Source organism: Herpailurus yagouaroundi, unplaced genomic scaffold, assembly GCF_014898765.1.
Source record: "Herpailurus yagouaroundi ecotype Mexico unplaced genomic scaffold, PumYag 165, whole genome shotgun sequence".
Taxonomy (NCBI): Eukaryota; Metazoa; Chordata; class Mammalia; order Carnivora; family Felidae; genus Herpailurus; species Herpailurus yagouaroundi.
In genome coordinates this window covers 16,909,506-16,929,509 of record NW_024412406.1, presented here as the reverse complement: position 1 = coordinate 16,929,509, position 20,004 = coordinate 16,909,506, and the positions used below count along the sequence as shown (strand labels likewise).

The following is a 20,004-nucleotide window of genomic DNA, read 5'->3' as shown; positions in this document are numbered from 1 at the left end:
ACACACACACACACACACACACACACACACACACACACACACACACAATGGAGTATTACTAGGCAATCAAAAAGAATGAAATCTTGCCATTTGCAACTATGTGGATAGAACTAGAGGATATTATGCTAGGTGAAATTAGTCAGAGAAAGACAAATATCATATGACTTCACTCATGGGAATTTAAGAAACACAAGAGATGAACATAAGGAAAGGGAAGCAAAAATTATATAAAAATAGGGAGGGGACAAAACATAAGAGACTTGAATATAGAGAAGAAACAGAGGGTTGCTGGAGGGGTTGTGGGAGAGGAATGGGCTAAATGGGTAAGGGGCTTAAGGAATCCACTCCTGAAATCACTGTTGCATTATATGCTAACTAACATGGATGTAAATTAAAAAATAAATTATTAAAAAAAAAAAACTTGTTGAACAAGTCAAACCAATAAAACTTTTCTCATGTTTCTGCCATTAAAAAGTGATAAAAGATTATATGCATTCATTTCTTTAAAAAAAGCAGTACAACTACTATTTGTAGTTTCAAAATACTAGAAAGGATCCAATGTCAATATGTAGAAGAGTGACTGAATAGACTACAGCACATCTCAGAGTACCATACACCTACAAAAAAGATGATCTACAAGTAATATGGAATGATTTCCAGGACATACTTCTAAGTGAAAAGAGCAAAGTACTAAGAGAGATGTATAGTATGTGTGGTAGCCAGCCTTTAAGATGGTCACCAATGATTTCTCCTTTTGATTTTCACTTCCTTGCAAAGTCCCCTCCCACATTGTACCAGGGATGGTCTGGGTACCCGCTTCTGATCATAAAGTAGACACTGTAGCTTCTGTTTTGTTGCTGTCTGATCATCTTCCCTGGAGATAGCCAGCTGCCATGCTGTGCGCATCCCTATGAGATCCACACAAAACTCAGGCTTTTCCAGACAACAGGCAGTAAAGAACTGAGACCTTTCACCAAAGCCAAATGAGTAAGACTGGAAGTGTCTTCTCTAGCCCAATGAAACCTTTAAATGACTGCAGCACCAGATCACACTGTGATCCATGCAGGGAACTACAACTTCATGTGGAACCCAAACCACACCCACCCAGCTAAGCCACTACTGTATTCTGGCCTTTCAGAAACTCTGAGAGATAAGCAGCTAAATGATAAGTTTTAAGCAGCTGAAGTTTGGGGTAATTTATTATGCAATGATACGTAACTACTATAGTATGCTACTACCTCTCATGTAAGAAAGAGGATATGTGAAATCATACATGTATCTGCTCATTTGTGTTACATAAATGCAGGACGGATAAACTAGAAACAAAAGAGATTAGCAACATCCAAGGGGCAGGAAGAAGGGGGAAGAAGAATGGAGTCAGAGGGATGAAGAAGGAGTAGTCCTCTGAGTATACCTTTTGTGTAGCTGTGTTAAATCATAGTCCTGTTTAACATACTCAAGAAATAAGCAATTAAAACTAACCAAGAAAAGGAAAAACAAGCAATAATAATTTAATCGTATAAAGGAATTAACATTATGGCATGAAGAGTGTGGAGAAAAAAAAGAACCTAAGTAACTTCAGAAAACAATAGTTTGAATGAATCTTATAAGGCTAAAAGAATTGGGGTGCCTGGGTGGCTCAGTCGGTTAAGCGGCCGACTTCGGCTCAGGTCATGATTTCGCGGTCCGTGAGTTCGAGCCCTGCGTCGGGCTCTGTGCTGACAGCTCAGAGCCTGGAGCCTGTTTCTGATTCTGTGTCTCCCTCTCTCTGACCCTCCCCCATTCATGCTCTGTCTCTGTCTCAAAAATAAATAAACGTTAAAAAAAAAAATTAAAAAAAAAAAAGAAGAAGAAATGCTGTAATCTACTTAGTAAGTTTGCTTCTCACAGTGGTATGGGTTAACTATTCTAAAACTATTTTATGTGGATAATAGGACTCAACAAATACTGTATCATAGAAAATAAAAGCCATACTTTTCATTGTTTAGAGACAGGAAGTTACAAATAAGTAAAGGGAAAAGGCTGAAATGAACCCTGTCATGTTGGACTGAAAGATGTATCAGTATAAAAATATACAGACATATAGGTGTGGGGTTAGGTGAAAGAGGGACTATACAGATACATCTTTCCTAGCTCTATCTGCTGAGAGGGCCTAGAAGCAATAACATCTCAGTAGCAATGAATACACCTAGCACTCAGATTTTGGTTTCTAATTACCATTCTCCAATTGAAGGAGCCAAAACTCCCTGTTAAAGTGGTTGGTTCTAGGGCTGAAGGAGAAAAAATTCAAAATGAGCCTGGAACATTTTGAGATTACAGGAAGTAAGGAGGTACTCAAAAAAGGATGGGAGCTTGTCAAAAGTACACAAGGCCAAAGCTGGAATAATCTGGGCAACAAAATAAATAATAGCACTGAATTATAACCAACAGAATAAATATCTATGAGTAAAGACCAATATAAATAAAAAATTGAAAAATATATAGGAAAGAAGAATTCTTTTTTTTTTAAATTTTTTTTTCAACGTTTATTAATTTTTGGGACAGAGAGAGACAGAGCATGAACGGGGGAGGAGCAGAGAGAGAGGGAGACACAGAATCAGAAACAGGCTCCAGGCTCTGAGCCATCAGCCCAGAGCCTGATGCGGGGCTCGAACTCACGGACCGCGAGATCGTGACCTGGCTGAAGTCGGACGCTTAACCGACTGCGCCACCCAGGCGCCCCGAAGAATTCTTTTAATAGATACAGAAGAATAACTCTTGTTTATAAAGAAGAAGAGATCAACAGAAAATCACCATTAGGGAAACACCACAGTAATAAATGTTGCCAACAAGATCCACTGAAGGATAGTTAAAATGGGGATGGGGAAATATAAGAAGGAAACAGGATATTTACACAGTTTTAAGGTAACTCCAAGATCTTTACAGTGGAGGAACCTGGAAGATACCACCTTAACCAAGTAATCAAAGTTAACATTACCAGTAACAGGACATGTCAACATCATGAACTCCTGATACAATGCACTGAAAAGGACACAACAATGCTTCAGAGGTATTCTAGCAAAAACTGGACAACGTCAGTCTAATCATGAGAAAACATCAGACAAAGCAAACTGAGGTACCTTAAAAAAAATGGTTTAAGTATCCCTCAAAAGTATCAAGATGATGAAAGATAAGATTGAGAAATTACAACAAACTGCAGAAGACTAAGACATAACAACTAAATTCATACTAAGTACATTGTCAGATCCTGGATTGGAACTTGAAACAAAAAAAAGGATATTTGTAGGAAAACTGGTGAAATTCAAGTAGGCTCTGTAGTTTATTTAACAGTAATGTACAAGTATTATAATATGGTTATATAAGACACTGGCATTAAAGAAAGACGGGTAAGGGGATCTCTCTGTAATATCTAAAGTTTAAAATCAGTTTTAAAAAAAGTTAGAAGTTGATATGTAATTATGTAGACCTAAACAATTAAAAAGAATATATAAAATGATTCTTTAGCTGATCTCTTAGCCCCCCAAAATTTATTTCATCAATGTAGATACACATTTTACTTTGAAAGGACTCAATGACTAAATATTTTACAGCAGAATAGATCATATCAGGTAGCATTATAGCTACATTACACTCATCTACTAAACTTGAGTACAAAAGTATCATCAATCTATTAACACTTCCATGAGGATGACAATAAATATCTTTCAAATTCTACTTGTCAACCACTAAAAATATATTTTTCCAAAGTTAAACAAGTCAGTTAACCTCAAAACAAAGCAAAATAATACCACAAATCTTCACTAAAGTACAACTGTAAATGGAAAAACATTCTTCTCTACAAGTACCAAAGATTTCACTATAATTTCTCTAAATTCTTTTCTATATTTGGTACCTGTGGTGTTCTTTACAATCTCTGTTTTTTAATACTTACTGCTTGGTTTTCCATGCGTGCAAAGATAACATTTAGCATCTGAGTAAGAGTAGCTTTGGCTGTCGTCTGATTGATGAGATTTTTGCTTGCTAGATAGATATTGTAACATGTTCTCACAGCTTGCAGGACAGTTCCTTCATGAATTTCTATGTGTTGCGATGTTACTGCAGTAAGTAAAGCCTTTAAAAAGAAAGACACAGTTAAAGCAATTTTCTGCATCCTGCATTTCAGCACAAAAATGAGTATTTTTATATTAGAATTAAAACTTTTAGATACCATTACCACTTTCAAGTACACATGAACAGAATTTTCAGTATACACCCAACCGAATTTCTAACCTTGAATATGTATTATCAACTGGCAGTAATTTCCAAATAATCCTCCCAAACCCAGAACACAAGAAAACTTTACAATTAAATTGTTTCAACACTCAAGTTTCATTTTTATAAAACTATTAGTCTATTAAAATGCACAGCACTAATTGTCCAGCAGAACACAGATATGCTTCCTAAGACATATGCTTCATATGACATATCTGTTGAATAAGGCTGTCAACTTTGGAGGGTACCTACTGTCTTACTCACTTCCAAATTTTTCTGAGACGGTTCTCACAGATCAGACTAAATACATGTACTGCTGTTGTTGGTGAAGATGTTTACACACAGAATAAAGCATTCAAGTATCAGATTAAATTAGAATAAAGCATTTAAAATAATCCTAAGTGAATTTCCCAATAAACTTTGTATGAATGTTCACAGATTAGGGTACATGCAATTTCTCAAGAGCAAGGACTCTTCTGTCCTTTATGCTGTACAATACTACACAAAGTCAGCACTGAGTTTATTTTAAATAAACCATGATTGATATTAAATTGCAAATGACAGGGGGCGCCTGAGTGGCTCAGTCAGTTGAGCATCCAACTTCGGCTCAGGTCATGATCGCATGGCTCGTGAGTTCGAGCCCCGTGTCAGGCTCTGTGCTGATGGCTCAGAGCCTGGAGCCTGCTTCGGATTCTGTGTCTCCCTCTCTCTCTGCCCCTAACCCACTCACATTCTGTCTCTGTCTCTCTCAAAGTAAATAAACATTAAAAAAATTAAAAAAATAAATAAATAAATTTCAAATGACAGGCCAACTGATTGGACAGCATTTTTAGAATAACTTGTGAAGTGACTACAGCTATGAAACTGAAAGGCTCAGAGGGGCTTTATGTACACATGAAAAACACTTTATACATGTAAGTGATTTCAAAAGTACTAAAAGTACAAGAAAATTTTACTGATGCTTAACATATCACCATGACCATTAGCAGTCATATTAAGACTTCAATATTTATAACAGACTAAAAACACAACTGAGTGACTTTTCTTTAAAGGAGTTTGATCACCCAGGTGTATTATAGCACAAACCCAGAAGAAAGTTTGGCTGAGCATGTTCAGCAAATGAATAGGTGCAAGGGAATCAGTAAGGCTGATGCACAAATAGTTCACATGGTTAAGCATGGGTCTAGAGGGCAGAATACAAGAGATCCAGAAGTAGACAAGAAACTTAGAGGGGTCACAGAACCATCATATGAACCCTAAAGCTCAAAAGACGGAATATGTAGGGCAAACATTCCAGAAACCAAAATACTCTGGAAGACTCTGGGAGCCACAGCCTAAATTGGGACCTTCAAAATAACAGACCTAGAAATATAGTTCACTAGTGAACTGTTGGCATTCAACAAAATCCACTCATATGGGGTCTAAAAAGCAACTAAATGACCTCTATTAGCGATGGAAAGCACATAAAATGACCTTTCCAAATATATCCAAGATAAATGGCTTCTGATTTAAAAAATATATAGAGGGATGCCTCGGTGACTGAGTCAGCTGAGCATCTGACTCTTGATTTCGGCTCAGGTCATGATTTCATGGTTTGTGGAATTGAGCCCCTGCTTGGATTTTTTCCCTCTCTCTCTCTGTCCCTCCCCTGCTGGCATGGGCTCTCTCTCTCAAACTAAATAAACTTTAAAATGTATACGCGCGCGCGCGCACACACACACACACACACACACACACACACACACAAAATGAATGACAAATTCACTATATAATCAATTACCTTTATTATTTGCAACTGAACTCCTTCATCTGTTTGAGGACCTTGGAAGCAGCCACAAATGGTTTCAATAATTCTATCAATTAATTTTTTGCCTGGTGTTGTACTATCTGGAGCATTGCCAGTCAAGTGCCCATAAGCAATAAGTTTCTAAGATGCAGAAAGAAAATAAAGATCCTAATTAAGCTAATATATATACTAATTGAATATACTTTAAAATTATAATATGTAATTGAATATATGTTAAATTTTTTACATAAAAACATTAAAGTATAATCAAATCCAAGGCTATACTAACTTTTCCTGAAGAAAGGTGTATTAGCTATAAACATGTAAAATTATTTACATTCATAATAACCACAGAAACATACTAACCAGAATAAAACCATCAGGCCGTATTTTGAGAAAGCCACACTTTAGATCTGGTCTGATGAATCAGAATAGCTTACTGCTTTCTTTGTAACCATTATTGATACTGCTTTTGTGAAAGCTATCAACATATTTAAATGATTCAATCTCTTTCTGCATCAGATCTGTGAACATACAGAAAACCCAATTTCCATGCACTGGCTGTAACAAATCATGGATTTGTTCAATCATCATCCATTATAGCCCTGGAAAGCCTTAGATATCAATGAACTTCATCTAAATCCCGAACTAATCATATAAATATGGTTTTTTCCTAGCCACTGAATTATTGGTTCAATACATATAATTCCCCAAACAGTGAAAAGACCTGAAGAGAGAAAGACCCCTCTATCTGGAAATTTTACAAATATCTTAAGAGAATCCTGTGTGTGTGCACACACATGTTTGTTTAAGTAAAACAGGATGAAAGAGTTAAGGAATTTTTCTGACATACGTGAAAATCAGAGCTGAAGTCCAGCAGTGAATAATTAAACTGTCAATATTAACCTATTGCTTTATGTAAAACAGCAGGCATTCAGTAAAATCATTGCAAATAATGATGTATGTAAAGTCAGTAGCAGGTTAAAAGTACTATGGTTCCTGCATTTCACTGATGGAAAATAAGACCAAATAAACACTAAGTAAAGATTATTTGTCTCACTAAGCCAACTAATGATTTTTGTTACCCTTAAGCTAGAAACACCTTTTTGAAACTATTATTCTGTCTCTCTTGTATATTAGCAACCATCTGGCTTCTTACCACAAAAAGAATACTCAAGGCTTTCATGGAACATGTCTGAATCACCAATTATGGTAATGTTTAGAAACACATTAAAATTAAATAGTTTTTAGATAATGCCATTTTATACATACCTGTAAACAATCAAGAGATGTACTAACTATACGGGGACATTTGGACTGGCACGCCAATTCAAAGGGTAAGAAGTACTTGTCTGCTTCGATAAAATTTGTCTTTGATTTCACTGGTGGAAGGGTGCTTGATCCACCTTTTGCTTCTCCATGAGGAGGACTAAAGGAAAAAGAAGAGTATGATTAGAATATTACATTGATTGTACTGATGATAAATTCATATGAAAACACAAAATTTCAGTTTGAAACGAATTTTGCTAAACAATCTTCCATCTTCCCGTATTTCATGAGGGTAACCAAAGCCCAGGGAAATGAAATGATTTGCTACAGGTAAAAAGCTAATGGCCAGAGCTGTAACTAAATGCAAGAAAATCAAAGAAATTAAAATAGCTCTTTAGTCACTGAAAAAGTATTTAAATTATAAAATAATCATTTGGTAATCTTTCTAAATATGAATCAAAGTCTTTACACAAAGACTTTAAAGTGTATCTTATGGTATTTCAGGAATACCCTCTTATATTTATGAGATCTTTCTGCTTATATTTCTTAAAAACTTTTTATTATTAATTTTATCATAAAGATCACATACAGAAAATCTGCCACATATAGATGACTGTATTACTATTTTAACCAAGACTGATAAGTTTGCAAATTATTTTTACTAAAGAAAATAAACCCCACAAACCTCTGTTTTTCAGTTTCCGCTTTTATTTCCTCTGGGGGGAAAAAAAGAGGCACATGTTAGAAAACTTGACAACAGAAAGATCATTAAGTAATTTCATTATAAACTTTGTAAACTAATTCATAACTCCTATAAGAAGTTGGGAAGAATGCAAATTCAAAAGAAAATTCAGGAGCTAAAATTCTCTTGCTGTTTAATGTATTAATTTATAAAATATAATTTTATCAAACTATACAAAGAATATATATTAATAACCATAAGGATAGGTACAACTACAGGTTACTAATTCCCAAAGCGTTTGTTTTCTCAAAGTAGTTCTTTTTTTTTTGTTGTTGATTTTTTGTCAAGTAACTACATTAACCAGAAGGATTAATATTAAGAATAGAGTATTAAGTATATTGTATTCAAGTTATAAAATTAAGGCATATGTTCAGTGAGAGGAAAAAACTGAACACATCACTCCTAAAATTATCTCTCAAGATTATTGCAATAGGACTATAACCTCTTGACCATGGACATATGTGTTGATATTTAACCAATTTTTCTACTATGACTACACAAGGCACTGTAAAAATACACATGCTCAATTCAATGGTAAATTTTCCCTTTTGTTGTTTATAGCATAAGAAATGAGGTAAATTAGATAAAGCCTACCTACACTAAAAGACCCTTAAATTTAACTGATAGGCTGGGGAGTCCAGTTAATTGTTTAAACCTGTTTAAAATTTGGAAGGAAAATCAAACATAACATTTATAATTACTATTATTATAACCAACAGTTGTTGACAACTAACTATGTGCCAAGCACTATTACATTTTAAATGTACTAACATAAGCCTCACAGCAATCTTCATTTTAAAGATGAGGAAAATGATGGAGCACGTGGGTGGCTCAGTTGGTTAAGCATCCAGCTTCAGCTCAGGTCATGATCTCAGTCTGTGAGCTAGAGCCCCCCATCAGGCTCTGTGCTAAAACAGCTCAAAGCTTGGAGCCTGCTTCGGATTCTGTGCCTCCCTCTCTCTCCACCCCCTCCTCCAATTGCACTATGTCCCTCTCTCTCTGTCTCAAACACAAACACTTAAAAAAATTTAAAAATTAGGAAAATGAAGCACAAAGAGGTCAAATAATTTGCTCAAGGGCTGCATGGCTTGGGTGTATGGCTAATCAGGTTTCACAACTAGATAATCTAACTTCAGATCCTGGTTTCTTAACCACTCTATTACATATGTGTACCTATGAATATTGACCAAATGTGTTAAAATTGGTATTATAAACTACTAGCCTGTAACTTAATCATTATTAAGTTATCCAGAGACTATATTAAGCCCTTTCTAAAGTGATTTTGTCAAATCACTTTATCATAGATAAATAAAGTTGTATCTATCATTACCTACTCTGTGCTGAGCATCTGATGTTTGGTATTTCAGTTTAGTTCTCTGTGGGCTAAAGCTCTTTTCATTTTACCAGCGGTAGAAGTGGAAGGGAGACGATACAAAAATATTACCTGTAGGTATTTAAAATACTACTTAATAAAAGTTCACAATGTCTGCTACTTAAGATTTGTATATGGCTATTAAAATTGTATAGTTCACGGGGGCGCCTGGGTGGCTCAGTCGGTTAAGTGTCCAACTTTGGCTCAGGTCATGATCTCGCGGTTCACGGGTTTGGGCCGCAAATCGGGCAGAGCCTGCTTCAGATTCTGTTTCCCTCTCTCTGCCCCTCCCCCATTTGCGTTCGGTCTCTCAAAAATGAATAGATATTAAAAATAATTTTTTAATTGTACAGTTCACCAATATGTGTAATTAAAAATAATTTAAATCACCTTAAAAATACGATACAGATGAAAGGAAAATTAAGTGCCCCAAATTTTCATTAAGATTTTTAACCATATTGTTTATTTTTAAATATCATCATTATTTAAGAATCTGAGGTATTGCTAAAATCCAAGTAAGGCAGAAAAACAATGTAAGGGAAGTGAAGGGATAAGGTAGCAGTTTTTGTAGAAGGTGAATTTCCATTTATAAAATAAGTAGGAAATATGGTATTCTGGTTAATAATACATTAGTTAAGAATATTAGAAGTAGTACATTTCAAAGAGCACTATGGTTCGACACCATGTTACTAAACAGCCGTGTGACCTTAGGAAACAACCCTTACTTCACAACTAGATGATTACAAAAGTCCCTTATATTCTAAAATATCAGTCAACAACTATCGCTCACATGCGAAAGCCATCTAGCACCCATTTTCCCAAGTTTAAGAACAGTTTTTACAGCTGAATATTTGCAGTCAAAATGATGACAGGGAACACTAACTTTGAAACCCAGTGAAGAGTAATGTTACTCCACCTGTAAGAATTCTCATTAGGCCAGGATTACAAAATGTATACTCAATTATGGTTATTTTGAATCTTATCAATAAAAAATTTGTGTAAATCTGTTTTCTCTTGGTGTGTAAGTACTTATATAATATCCTTGATTTTTCTTCTTGGCCTGCAAAGCCCTTTATAGAAAAGGTTTGCTGACCTTTGCTCTAAAACATGGTTCAAGAGATCTTATAAGACTCTATGAACCATTTTATTCTATGACTCCATTATTTTTAAATGCCCACATTTAAAGTCTAATGAAACATATCCAACACAAGCTATACTAAACGTAACGTTTCTCTAATTCAGATAGTACTATATGTTTTTTAATCTCCATATCGTTGTCATACAAGGCAAGTACTGTTCAAAATGCTTTAGATAAATTGTATTTTTGTAAAAAACTTAACTTTCAATATTTCTAATATTTTAAATTACCTTGTACTAAATAGGAGTTATACATTTTCCTTTCCCTATACTTATAACCCACAGTAAAAAAAAAAAAAAAAAAAAAGTTTTAAAGACTGATGAAATCGTTAAAGGTCACAAAACAATTATTACAATTTCCCCCTACTGATTTTTTTAATGTTTATTTATATTTGTGGGAAGGAGGGAGAGAGAGAGAGAGAGAGAGAGAGAGAGAGAGAGAGAGAGAGAGAGATACAGAGCACAAGTGAGGAGGGGCAGAAGAGAGAGGAAGACATAGAATCTGAAGCAGGCTCTAGGCTCTGAGCTGTTAGCACAGAATCCGATGCTGAGCTCGAACCCACGAACCGTGAAATCATAACCTGAGCCAAAGCTGGACACTTAACCAACTGAGCCACCCAGGCACCCCTTCCCCCACTGATTATTACCATAGCTTACATGTTTTCAGCTTGCATGGTTATCTTTCTGGTCAAACAAAATGCTTATATTTTTATAGTCCTACCAACACACCCTGTATTCATTTTAATGTTTCCTTTCAAAGCTATTTGAGGTCACTTAAACTGGAAGACATTATCACTAAAAAGTAACCAAGATTACAAGGACAAGGGGCAATAGGGGGGAGGTAGAAAGTAAGTATCAAAATACTGAAAGTAACAATGTGATACAGCCACAGTATTTTAAAATAAGTTGAAATTTTTAAAGAAATGCAATACTACTTTGTATTTGTGTAGCAATATACAGTTTAAAACATTTTCCCACACATTACCTAATTTTATCCTCAAAGGACAACTCCTATCTTATGGAGGAGAAAACTATGGATCAGAAGTTACATAATAACATTAAGGTCAGACAGCTGATAAGTAGTGATCCAGAAACTAGTCTCACTGGTCTTAGTGTATTACACTCTACACATTGTGCTATCTTTACTCAACCTTCTACTAACTGATTAAACTAAAATGAAAAATTCATTTTACAACTACCAGCATAAACTTATTATAAAGCAGTGATTCTCAAAATACGGTCCCAGGACCACAGCAGTACCACCACCCAGCCCCACAAAGACTTACTGAATCGGCAACTCTGTGTGTAGAGTCCTACAATCTGTGTGTTTTTTTTTGTTTTTTGTTTTTTTTTTTTAATTTTTTTTTCAACGTTTATTTATTTTTGGGACAGAGAGAGACAGAGCATGAACAGGGGAGGGGCAGAGAGAGAGAGGGAGACACAGAATCGGAAACAGGCTCCAGGCTCTGAGCCATCAGCCCAGAGCCCGACGCGGGGCTTGAACTCACGGACCGCGAGATCGTGACCTGGCTGAAGTCGGACGCTTAACCGACTGCGCCACCCAGGCGCCCCTCCTACAATCTGTGTTTTAACAAGGCTTCAAGAGGATTCTGATATACAAACAAGTTTAAAAATCACTGCTATAAAGCAGTTAAAACAAACGAGTGGAAGACAGATGGGTTTCATCCACCATGGCCACATCCATTTACTATATTTGTAAGACAAGTACACTTGAGTATATGCTAAAAAGGAATGACTTTTTAGTTTTCTTATAACGAATGCCCAGTAATACAATTTTTCAGGAAACTGCCTATTTTAATAAATTAGGGCTTGGAAACAGTTTGCTTCAGGTTGGCCTTCAACAGAAGAATCAAGAAGTAAACTAATTAATTCTCAATTATTAAAGGAAGAAAATACACCCAGAAGAAAAAAATTATTAAAACATGAAATTAAGAAGTATTAGCATACTAATTAAGAAGTATTACAAATTAAGAAGTATTAGCAAACTAAAAACCACACAGTGTTTAATGCCAGAATTATTACAAGGATGACCACAAAGAGCACAGTATTTTTAAAAATGCTTTGGAAACACTAGATGGTGCAAATAGACAATACTAGATGTGGTAATAAAAATCATAACTTCTGAGCTAAAATAATATAAAAATCAGATGATGAATTTGTTTAGTCATATGTAGGTTTTTAAACTATGTAGTCCTAGCCCTTTTAAAAAAAACTATTACCAAAATTCTTTTAAGAATTATTTTCTCTCTAGCCATTAACTCTCCATATCCCTTCAAAATTAGTTTTATAAAAAGTTGTAAACCACAGAAACATAACCACTTCCTTATATATAGAAAGAAAGATTAATTTTTGGAGGAAATGGATCATTGTGAATTAGCATAAAAAGTACAGATTCAAAGTACTTTGAAAGAAATACAAGTTTTACTCCTTCCAGGTACATTAAATAACTAGAACCAAGTGAAGAGTTGATAAGGCACAAGACTTCCTTACTGAACAGAAAAGAATGATTTATTAAAAGATAACTGATTATATACAAGTTATATGCCTGATTTCCTAAGTATATAAAATATTCCCTCTTACAATATTACGTTTGTTATCAACATGCTTAGCAGCTTTCTTGTTGTCCATCGAAAGTACAATATAAACTTCAAAATAACAATATAATTCAACATTCTCTTAGCTACATACTATGAGTGATTTGTATCTACCTCTCATGACATCATTTTGCCTTTAGTTTGCAGAACAGTATTTACTCAATGAAAACTACATTGGTAATATAAGGAAATACCTGATAAGTGAAATGGATAGTTTTTAGTAAACACATTAGAACTTATACATCCAAAGTGTTGTCTCCTTCAAAGCAGTAACTGTGGGAGCTAGGCATCAATTATCATAATGGTGCTGGTGTTCAACAATACTTGTGGAATTCACTATCTGCAGTTCTTTCCTGTCTGCTTCCTTCTTCTAAACGAGTAACTTCATAGAAGGAAAATCTCTAGAAAGGGAACCAGATTCTAACCAGCAATTAATTAATCACAAATGGCTTGGAGCCAAGTATGAAGAATGTTCTGTGACCACAAAACAAAAGTCCCTAACTTTAGGGCTTCTTCATACCATCCCAAACTGTGTGTGTGCAAGCACTATGTGCTCTAGAAAAAGAGCACATAACTATCAATAGTCTCAAGAAGCTTGTAACCCAAACTATAAAGATATAGGATCGATTAAGAACAGTGATCTGATCAACTATGACAACAGATATGTGAAAAGAATTTTAAGCAACAACATTGAGAAGATAGAGGAACTAAGATGGCAGAGAAATAACGGGACCCTGGGCTTTCCTCATCCCTCAAATACAGCTGTACTGAGGTCAGATTACTTGTAACACCCAGGAAATTGGCCTGCAGAATGGCAGAAGGATCTCCACAGGTGGAGGGAGACAGCTTGGTAAGGGAGAAGTACGTGGATGTGAACTGGGGGAGAGAAAAATAGCTACACAGGGGAGGGGAGGGAATCCTTTCAGTGGAGAGAAAAAAGGCAGAGAAAGAGAGAGGTCGAGTTAGCATAAGAGGAAAACCTCTCTGGACCACGGACTGGGAGTGAGAAGCACTGAGTGTCCCAATTCTTTTTTGCAAACAGCACTTGGAGCTCCAACTTGAGGTTTTGAAAGTGTATGACTTTTTCTGGAGTGGAGTTGTGGCCTGTGCTCCTGGGGAGAAGGAAACTGGCCCAGGAGTGCATTGCATGGTATAGCAATCTCTAGGGCATGGTGGGGGAAGCACAGTCCCCTTCCTGGAGTACTTCTGAAAGAGGGTTTATTGCCTCCCCAAGAATAAAAGACCCTGCAGGTGGAGCCAAAGGCCTTTCATCATCAGCGTAGAGAGGCTCTACTCCAGAGTAAGGGAGTGGAGCCGCACCACGGTGGGTCCATTAAGACTTTGGATTTTGAATCCCAGCAGCAGGCCAAAGAAAAAAATGCAAGTGAATATTGGCACAGGGTGAGCTGACTTCCCTTGCTATTCTGTGAGGGCTGCATGAACAGCAGGGGTTGAGATCCCTGGTCTGGGGAGATGAGTTTGGGGTAGCACCATTTTTCCCCCCAACACCAACAGGATGAGACTTCAGAGAGCAACAGAGCGACGCCCAGTGGAAGTGGGACCCATCTGCACCAAACCCTGCCTCTCCATACCTGACTACTGCTTATCTAGTGGGCCAAGACGGACTCTGAACCAAGGCAGCCTAGCCCTTCCTCCAGACCAGCACAGTTATCACCCCACCCAGGCACCAAAAGACAACTCTTTTTTTCCCCTCCTCCTTTTCTTCTTTTGGAATCAGGCTCATAGTTCCTTATTTGTTCTTCTAAATGTCCTTTTCCTCCTTTTTTTTTTCTTGGGGGGGGGGGGAGAGGTCAGGCTTTTTTATTCTTCTCTTTTTCCTTCTCTTTTTCTTTTTTTCCTATTTTTTTCCTCTTTTTCTTTGAAAATCAGACTTCTAGTTTTTTGATTCTCTGGTTTTTTTGGTTCCCTTTCCTTTTCTTGTTTTTTTGGGGGGAAGGGGGAGATGAAGCTCCCTTTTTTTTCCAGGGTTACTTCAACAAACAACGCACACCTAGTTAAAGGTCCAAATACTCTACCACTGCAAACAAGGAGGAGGTATGCAGAGGACTGACCAGTGGCAAAGAGCAGCCAAAATGCAAAGGCAGAGTGCACACAGTATACACTAGAAACACTTCCTGGAGTGCCAGTCCCTAGACAGTATACGACCTCTTTTTAATATAGTAGTATCCTCAAGTGCAGGAAACATAACAAGCTTTTAAAACATTCTTTTGAGAGGGGTGCCTGGGTGGCTCAGTTGGTTATCCAACTTCGGCTCAGGTCATGATCTCACAGTTTATGAGTTTGAGCCCTGCATCATGCTCTGTGCTGACAGATCGGAGCCTGGAGCTTGTTTTGGATTCTGTGTCTCCAGCTCTTTCTGCCCCTTCCCAGCTGATGCCCTGTCTCTTAAAATAAATAAACATTAAGAAATTAAAAAAAAAAAAAAAAAAAAAAAAAACAAAAATCAGAAGACAGAAACTTAGCCAAAATGACAAGACAGAGAAATTCTCCCCAAAAGAAAGGTCAAGAAGAAATCACTTGCTCAAAACAGATACAAACAATATCTGAACAAGAATTTAGAACAACAGTCATAAGTCTACTAGCTGGGCTTGAAAAAAGCATAGAAGACCCCAGAGAAACCCTTGCTACACAGATCAAAGACTCAAGAACTAGTCAGGATGAATTAAAAAATGCTATAGCTGAGATGCAAAGTAAACTAGATACAGTGACAGCAAGGACTAAAGAAGCAGAGGAGAGAACAGGTGACATAAAAGATAAAATTACAGAAGATAATGAAGCTGAAAAAAAGAGGAGAAAGGAACTTACAAGATCATGAGGGGAGACAGAGAACTAAGGGATTTCATGAAATGAAACAATATCCATACCATAGGAGTCCCAGAAGGAAAAAAGCAAGAAAAAGGGGAAGAAGGTTTATTGGAACAAATTATATCAGAGAAATTCCCTAATGTGGGGAAGGAAACAGGAATCCAAGTCCAAGAGGCACAAAGAACTCCCTTCAAAATCAACAAAAACAGGCTAAAACAACATAGCATAGTGAAACCTGCAAAATACAAGGGTAAAGAGAGAATTCTGAAAGCAGCTAGGGACAAAAGTTTCTTAAGCTACAAGGGTAGACACATAAGGTTAGTAGCAGACCTGTACACTGACTTGGAAGACCTGTCTGTCCACTGATTTGACAGGCCAGAAGGGAGGGGCAAAAAATATTCAATGTGCTAAACGGGAAAAATATACAGCCAGAATCCTTTTTCCAGCAAGGCTGTCACTCAGAATAGAAGGAGAGATAAATACTTTTCCAAACAAAAACTAAATGAGTTTGTGACCACTAACCAACCCTGCAAGAAATTTTAAGGGGAACTCTGAGTGGAGGGGGAAAAAAAAAAATCAAAGCAACAAAGACTACAAAGGACAAGAGATCACCAGAAACACCAAATCTACAGATAAGAAAATGGCACTAAATTCGTATCTTTCAATAATCACTGTGAATGTAAATGAACTAAATGATCCAATTAAAAGATACAAGGTATCAGAATGGATTAAAAAAAAAGAACAAAAACAAACAAACAAACAAAAAACCAAGGTCCATATGCTGCCTACAAAGAGACTCATTTTAGACCTGCGGACACCTTCAGATTGAAAGTGAGGGGATGGAGAACTATCTATCATGCTAATAGAGGTCAAAAGAAAGCTGGAATAGCCATACAGATATCAGACAAACTAGATTTTAAAATACAGAATGTAACAAAAGATGAAGGGCATTATATCATAATTAAGGGGTCTATCCCTCAAGAAGATCTAACAATTTTTAATTATTTATGCCCTCCACTTGAAAGCACCCAAATATATACATCAATCACAAACATAAAGAAACTCACTGATAATGATGTCATAATAGTAGAAGACTTTAATACCACACTTAACAGCAATAGATCATCTAACCAGAAAAATAAATAAGGAAACAATGGATTTGAATGGCACACTGGACCAGATGGACTTAACAGATATATTCAGAACATTTCATCCTAAACAGCAGAATACACATTCTTCTCAAGTGCACAGGGAACATTCTCCAGGATAGATCACATACTGGGTCACAAATTAGCCCTCAACAGTTACAAAAAGAATGAGATCATACCATGCATATTTTCAGATCACAACGCTATGAAATGTAAAATCAACCACAAGAAAAAAAAATGGAAAGCCCTCTCAAAGGGCCCCTTCAGGCCTATCCCAAGAAGTAAGAAAGGTCCCAAATATATAAACTAACCTTACACCTAAAGGAGCTAGAAAAGGAGCAGCAAATAAAGCCCAAGGCCAGCAGAAGAAGGGAAATAATAAAAATTAGAGCAGAAATAAACAATACAGAAACAAAAGATCAATGAAACTAAAAGCTGGTTTTTTCAAAGAATAAACAAAACTGATAAACCCCTAGCCTGACTTCTCAAAAAGAAAAGAGGCCTCAAACAGATAAAATCATAAATGAAGGAGAGATCACAATACCACAGAAATCTAAACAATTATAAAAGAATACTATGAAAAATTATATGCCAACAAACTGGACAACCTGGAAGAAATGGACTAATTCCTAGACATTCACACCCTATCAAAACTGAAACAGGAAGAAACAAAAAATTTGAACAGGCCCATAACCAGCAAAAAATCGAATCAGTTATAAAAAAATCTCCCAAAAAATACAAGTCCTGGGCCAGATGGCTTCCCAGGAGAATTCTACTAGACATTTTAAGAAGAGCTAATACCTATTCTTCTTAAACTTTCCCATAAAATAGAAATGGAAGAAACTCATTCTGTGAAGACAGCATTATCTTGCTTTCAAAGTCAGAAAACAAACACTAAAAAGGAGAATTATAGGCTAATATCGCTGATGAACATGATGCAAAAGTTCTCAACAAGATACTACCAAACTGAATTCAACAATACATGAAAAGAATTACTCACCATCATCAAGTGGGATTTATTCCTGGGCTTCAGGGCTGGCTCAATATTCGAAAATCAATGTGACACACTACATTAATAAAAGAAAGGATAAGAACCACATGATCCTTTCAATAGATGCAGAAAATGCATTTGACAAAATACAGCATCAATTCCTGGTAAAAACCCTCAAGAAAGTAGGGATAGAAGGAACATAACTTAACATCATAAAAGCCATATATGAAAAGCCCACAGCTAATATCCTCAGTAAGGACAAACCAACAGCTTTCCCTCTAAGGTCAGGAACATGACAGGAAGTCCACTCTCACCACTGTTGTTCAACATAATACTGCAAGTCCCAGCCTCAGCAATCAGGTAACAAAATGAAAGAAAAGGCATACAAATTGGCAAAGAAGTCAAACTTCCAGTCTCCACAGATGACATGATACTCTACATGGAAAACCCAAAAGACTCCACCAAAAACTGCTAGTGCTGATACATGAATTCAGCAAAGTCAGAGGTTCAACATACAGAAATCAGCTGTATTTTTATACACCAAAAATGAAGCAGCAGAAAAATCAAGGAATCAATCCTATTTATAACTGCACCAAAATCTATAAAATACCTAGGAATAAACCTAAACAAAGACATAAGATATCCGTATGCTGAAAACTACCGAAAGCTAATGAAAGAAACTGAAGAAGACCCAAAGAAATGGAAAAACATTCCATGCTCATGGACTGGAAGAACAAATACTGTTAAAATGTCGATACTACCCAAAGCAGTCTACACATTCAATGCAATCACTATCAAAATAATACCAGCATTCTTCACAGAGCTAGAACAAACAATCCTAAAATTTACATGGAACCACAAAAGACCCCAGATAGCAAAAGTAATGTTGAAAAAGAAAAGTAAAGCTGGAGGCATCACAATTCCAGACCTTAAGCTGTGTTACAAAGCCGTAATCATCAAGACAGTATGGTATCAGCACCAAAACAGACACATAGATCAATGCAACAGAACAGAAAACCCAGAAATGGACCCACAAATGTATGGCCAACTAATCTTTGACAAAGCAGGAAAGAGTATCCAATGGAAAAAAGACAGACTCTTCAGCAAATCATGCTGGAAAAACTGGATGACATGCATAAGAATGAAACTGGACCATATTCTTACACCATATACAAAAATAAATGTAAAATGGATGAAAACCTAAATGTGAGAAAACCATCAAAATCCTAGAGAAAATAGGCAGTAACCTCTGCGTCTTCGGCCACAGCAACTTTTTACTAGACATGTCTTCAGAGGCAAGGGAAATAAAAACAAATATGACCTAGTGAGACCTCATCAAGATAAAAGGCTTCTGCACAGAGAAGGAAACAATCAGCAAAACCAAAAGGCAACCAATAGAATGGGAGAAGATATTTGCAAATGACGTATCGGTAAAGGGTTAGTACCCAAAATCTATAAAGAACTTATCAAACTCAACACCCAAAAAACAAATAATCCAGTGAAGAAATGGGCATGAATTGACACTTTTCCAAAGACATCCAGATGGCTAACATGAAAAGATGCTTAACATCACTGATCATCAGAGAAATACAAATCAAAATCACTATTAGATGCCACCTCACACCTGTCAGAATGGCTAAATTAACAACTCAGGAAATAACATATGTTGGCAAGGATGTGGAGAAGGCAGAACCCTTTTGCACTATTGGTAGGGATGCAAACTGGTGCAGCCACTCTGGAAAACAGTATGGAGGTTCCTCAAAAAATTAACAATAGAACTACCCTATGGCCCAGCAACTGCATTACTAGGTATTTATCCAAAGGACACAAAAATGCTGACTTGAAAGGGCACATACACACAAATGTT

General features: G+C 36.4%; 1 protein-coding gene across 2 annotated transcripts in view; it reads right to left on the bottom strand.

Moving 5' to 3' along the window:
* The window catches only part of ARFGEF1 (ARF guanine nucleotide exchange factor 1), a 151,912-nt gene that overhangs the window by 91,195 nt on the left and 40,713 nt on the right, over window positions 1–20,004 (bottom strand). For both annotated transcript variants that reach the window (XM_040487651.1, XM_040487650.1), the window contains exons 2-5: window positions 7,992–8,022; window positions 7,310–7,466; window positions 6,032–6,178; window positions 3,932–4,111 (exon numbers count right to left, since the gene is read on the bottom strand). In XM_040487651.1, coding sequence (XP_040343585.1) covers window positions 3,932–4,111; window positions 6,032–6,178; window positions 7,310–7,466; window positions 7,992–8,022 — 515 coding nt within the window. The remainder of the gene's footprint in view (window positions 1–3,931; window positions 4,112–6,031; window positions 6,179–7,309; window positions 7,467–7,991; window positions 8,023–20,004) is intronic.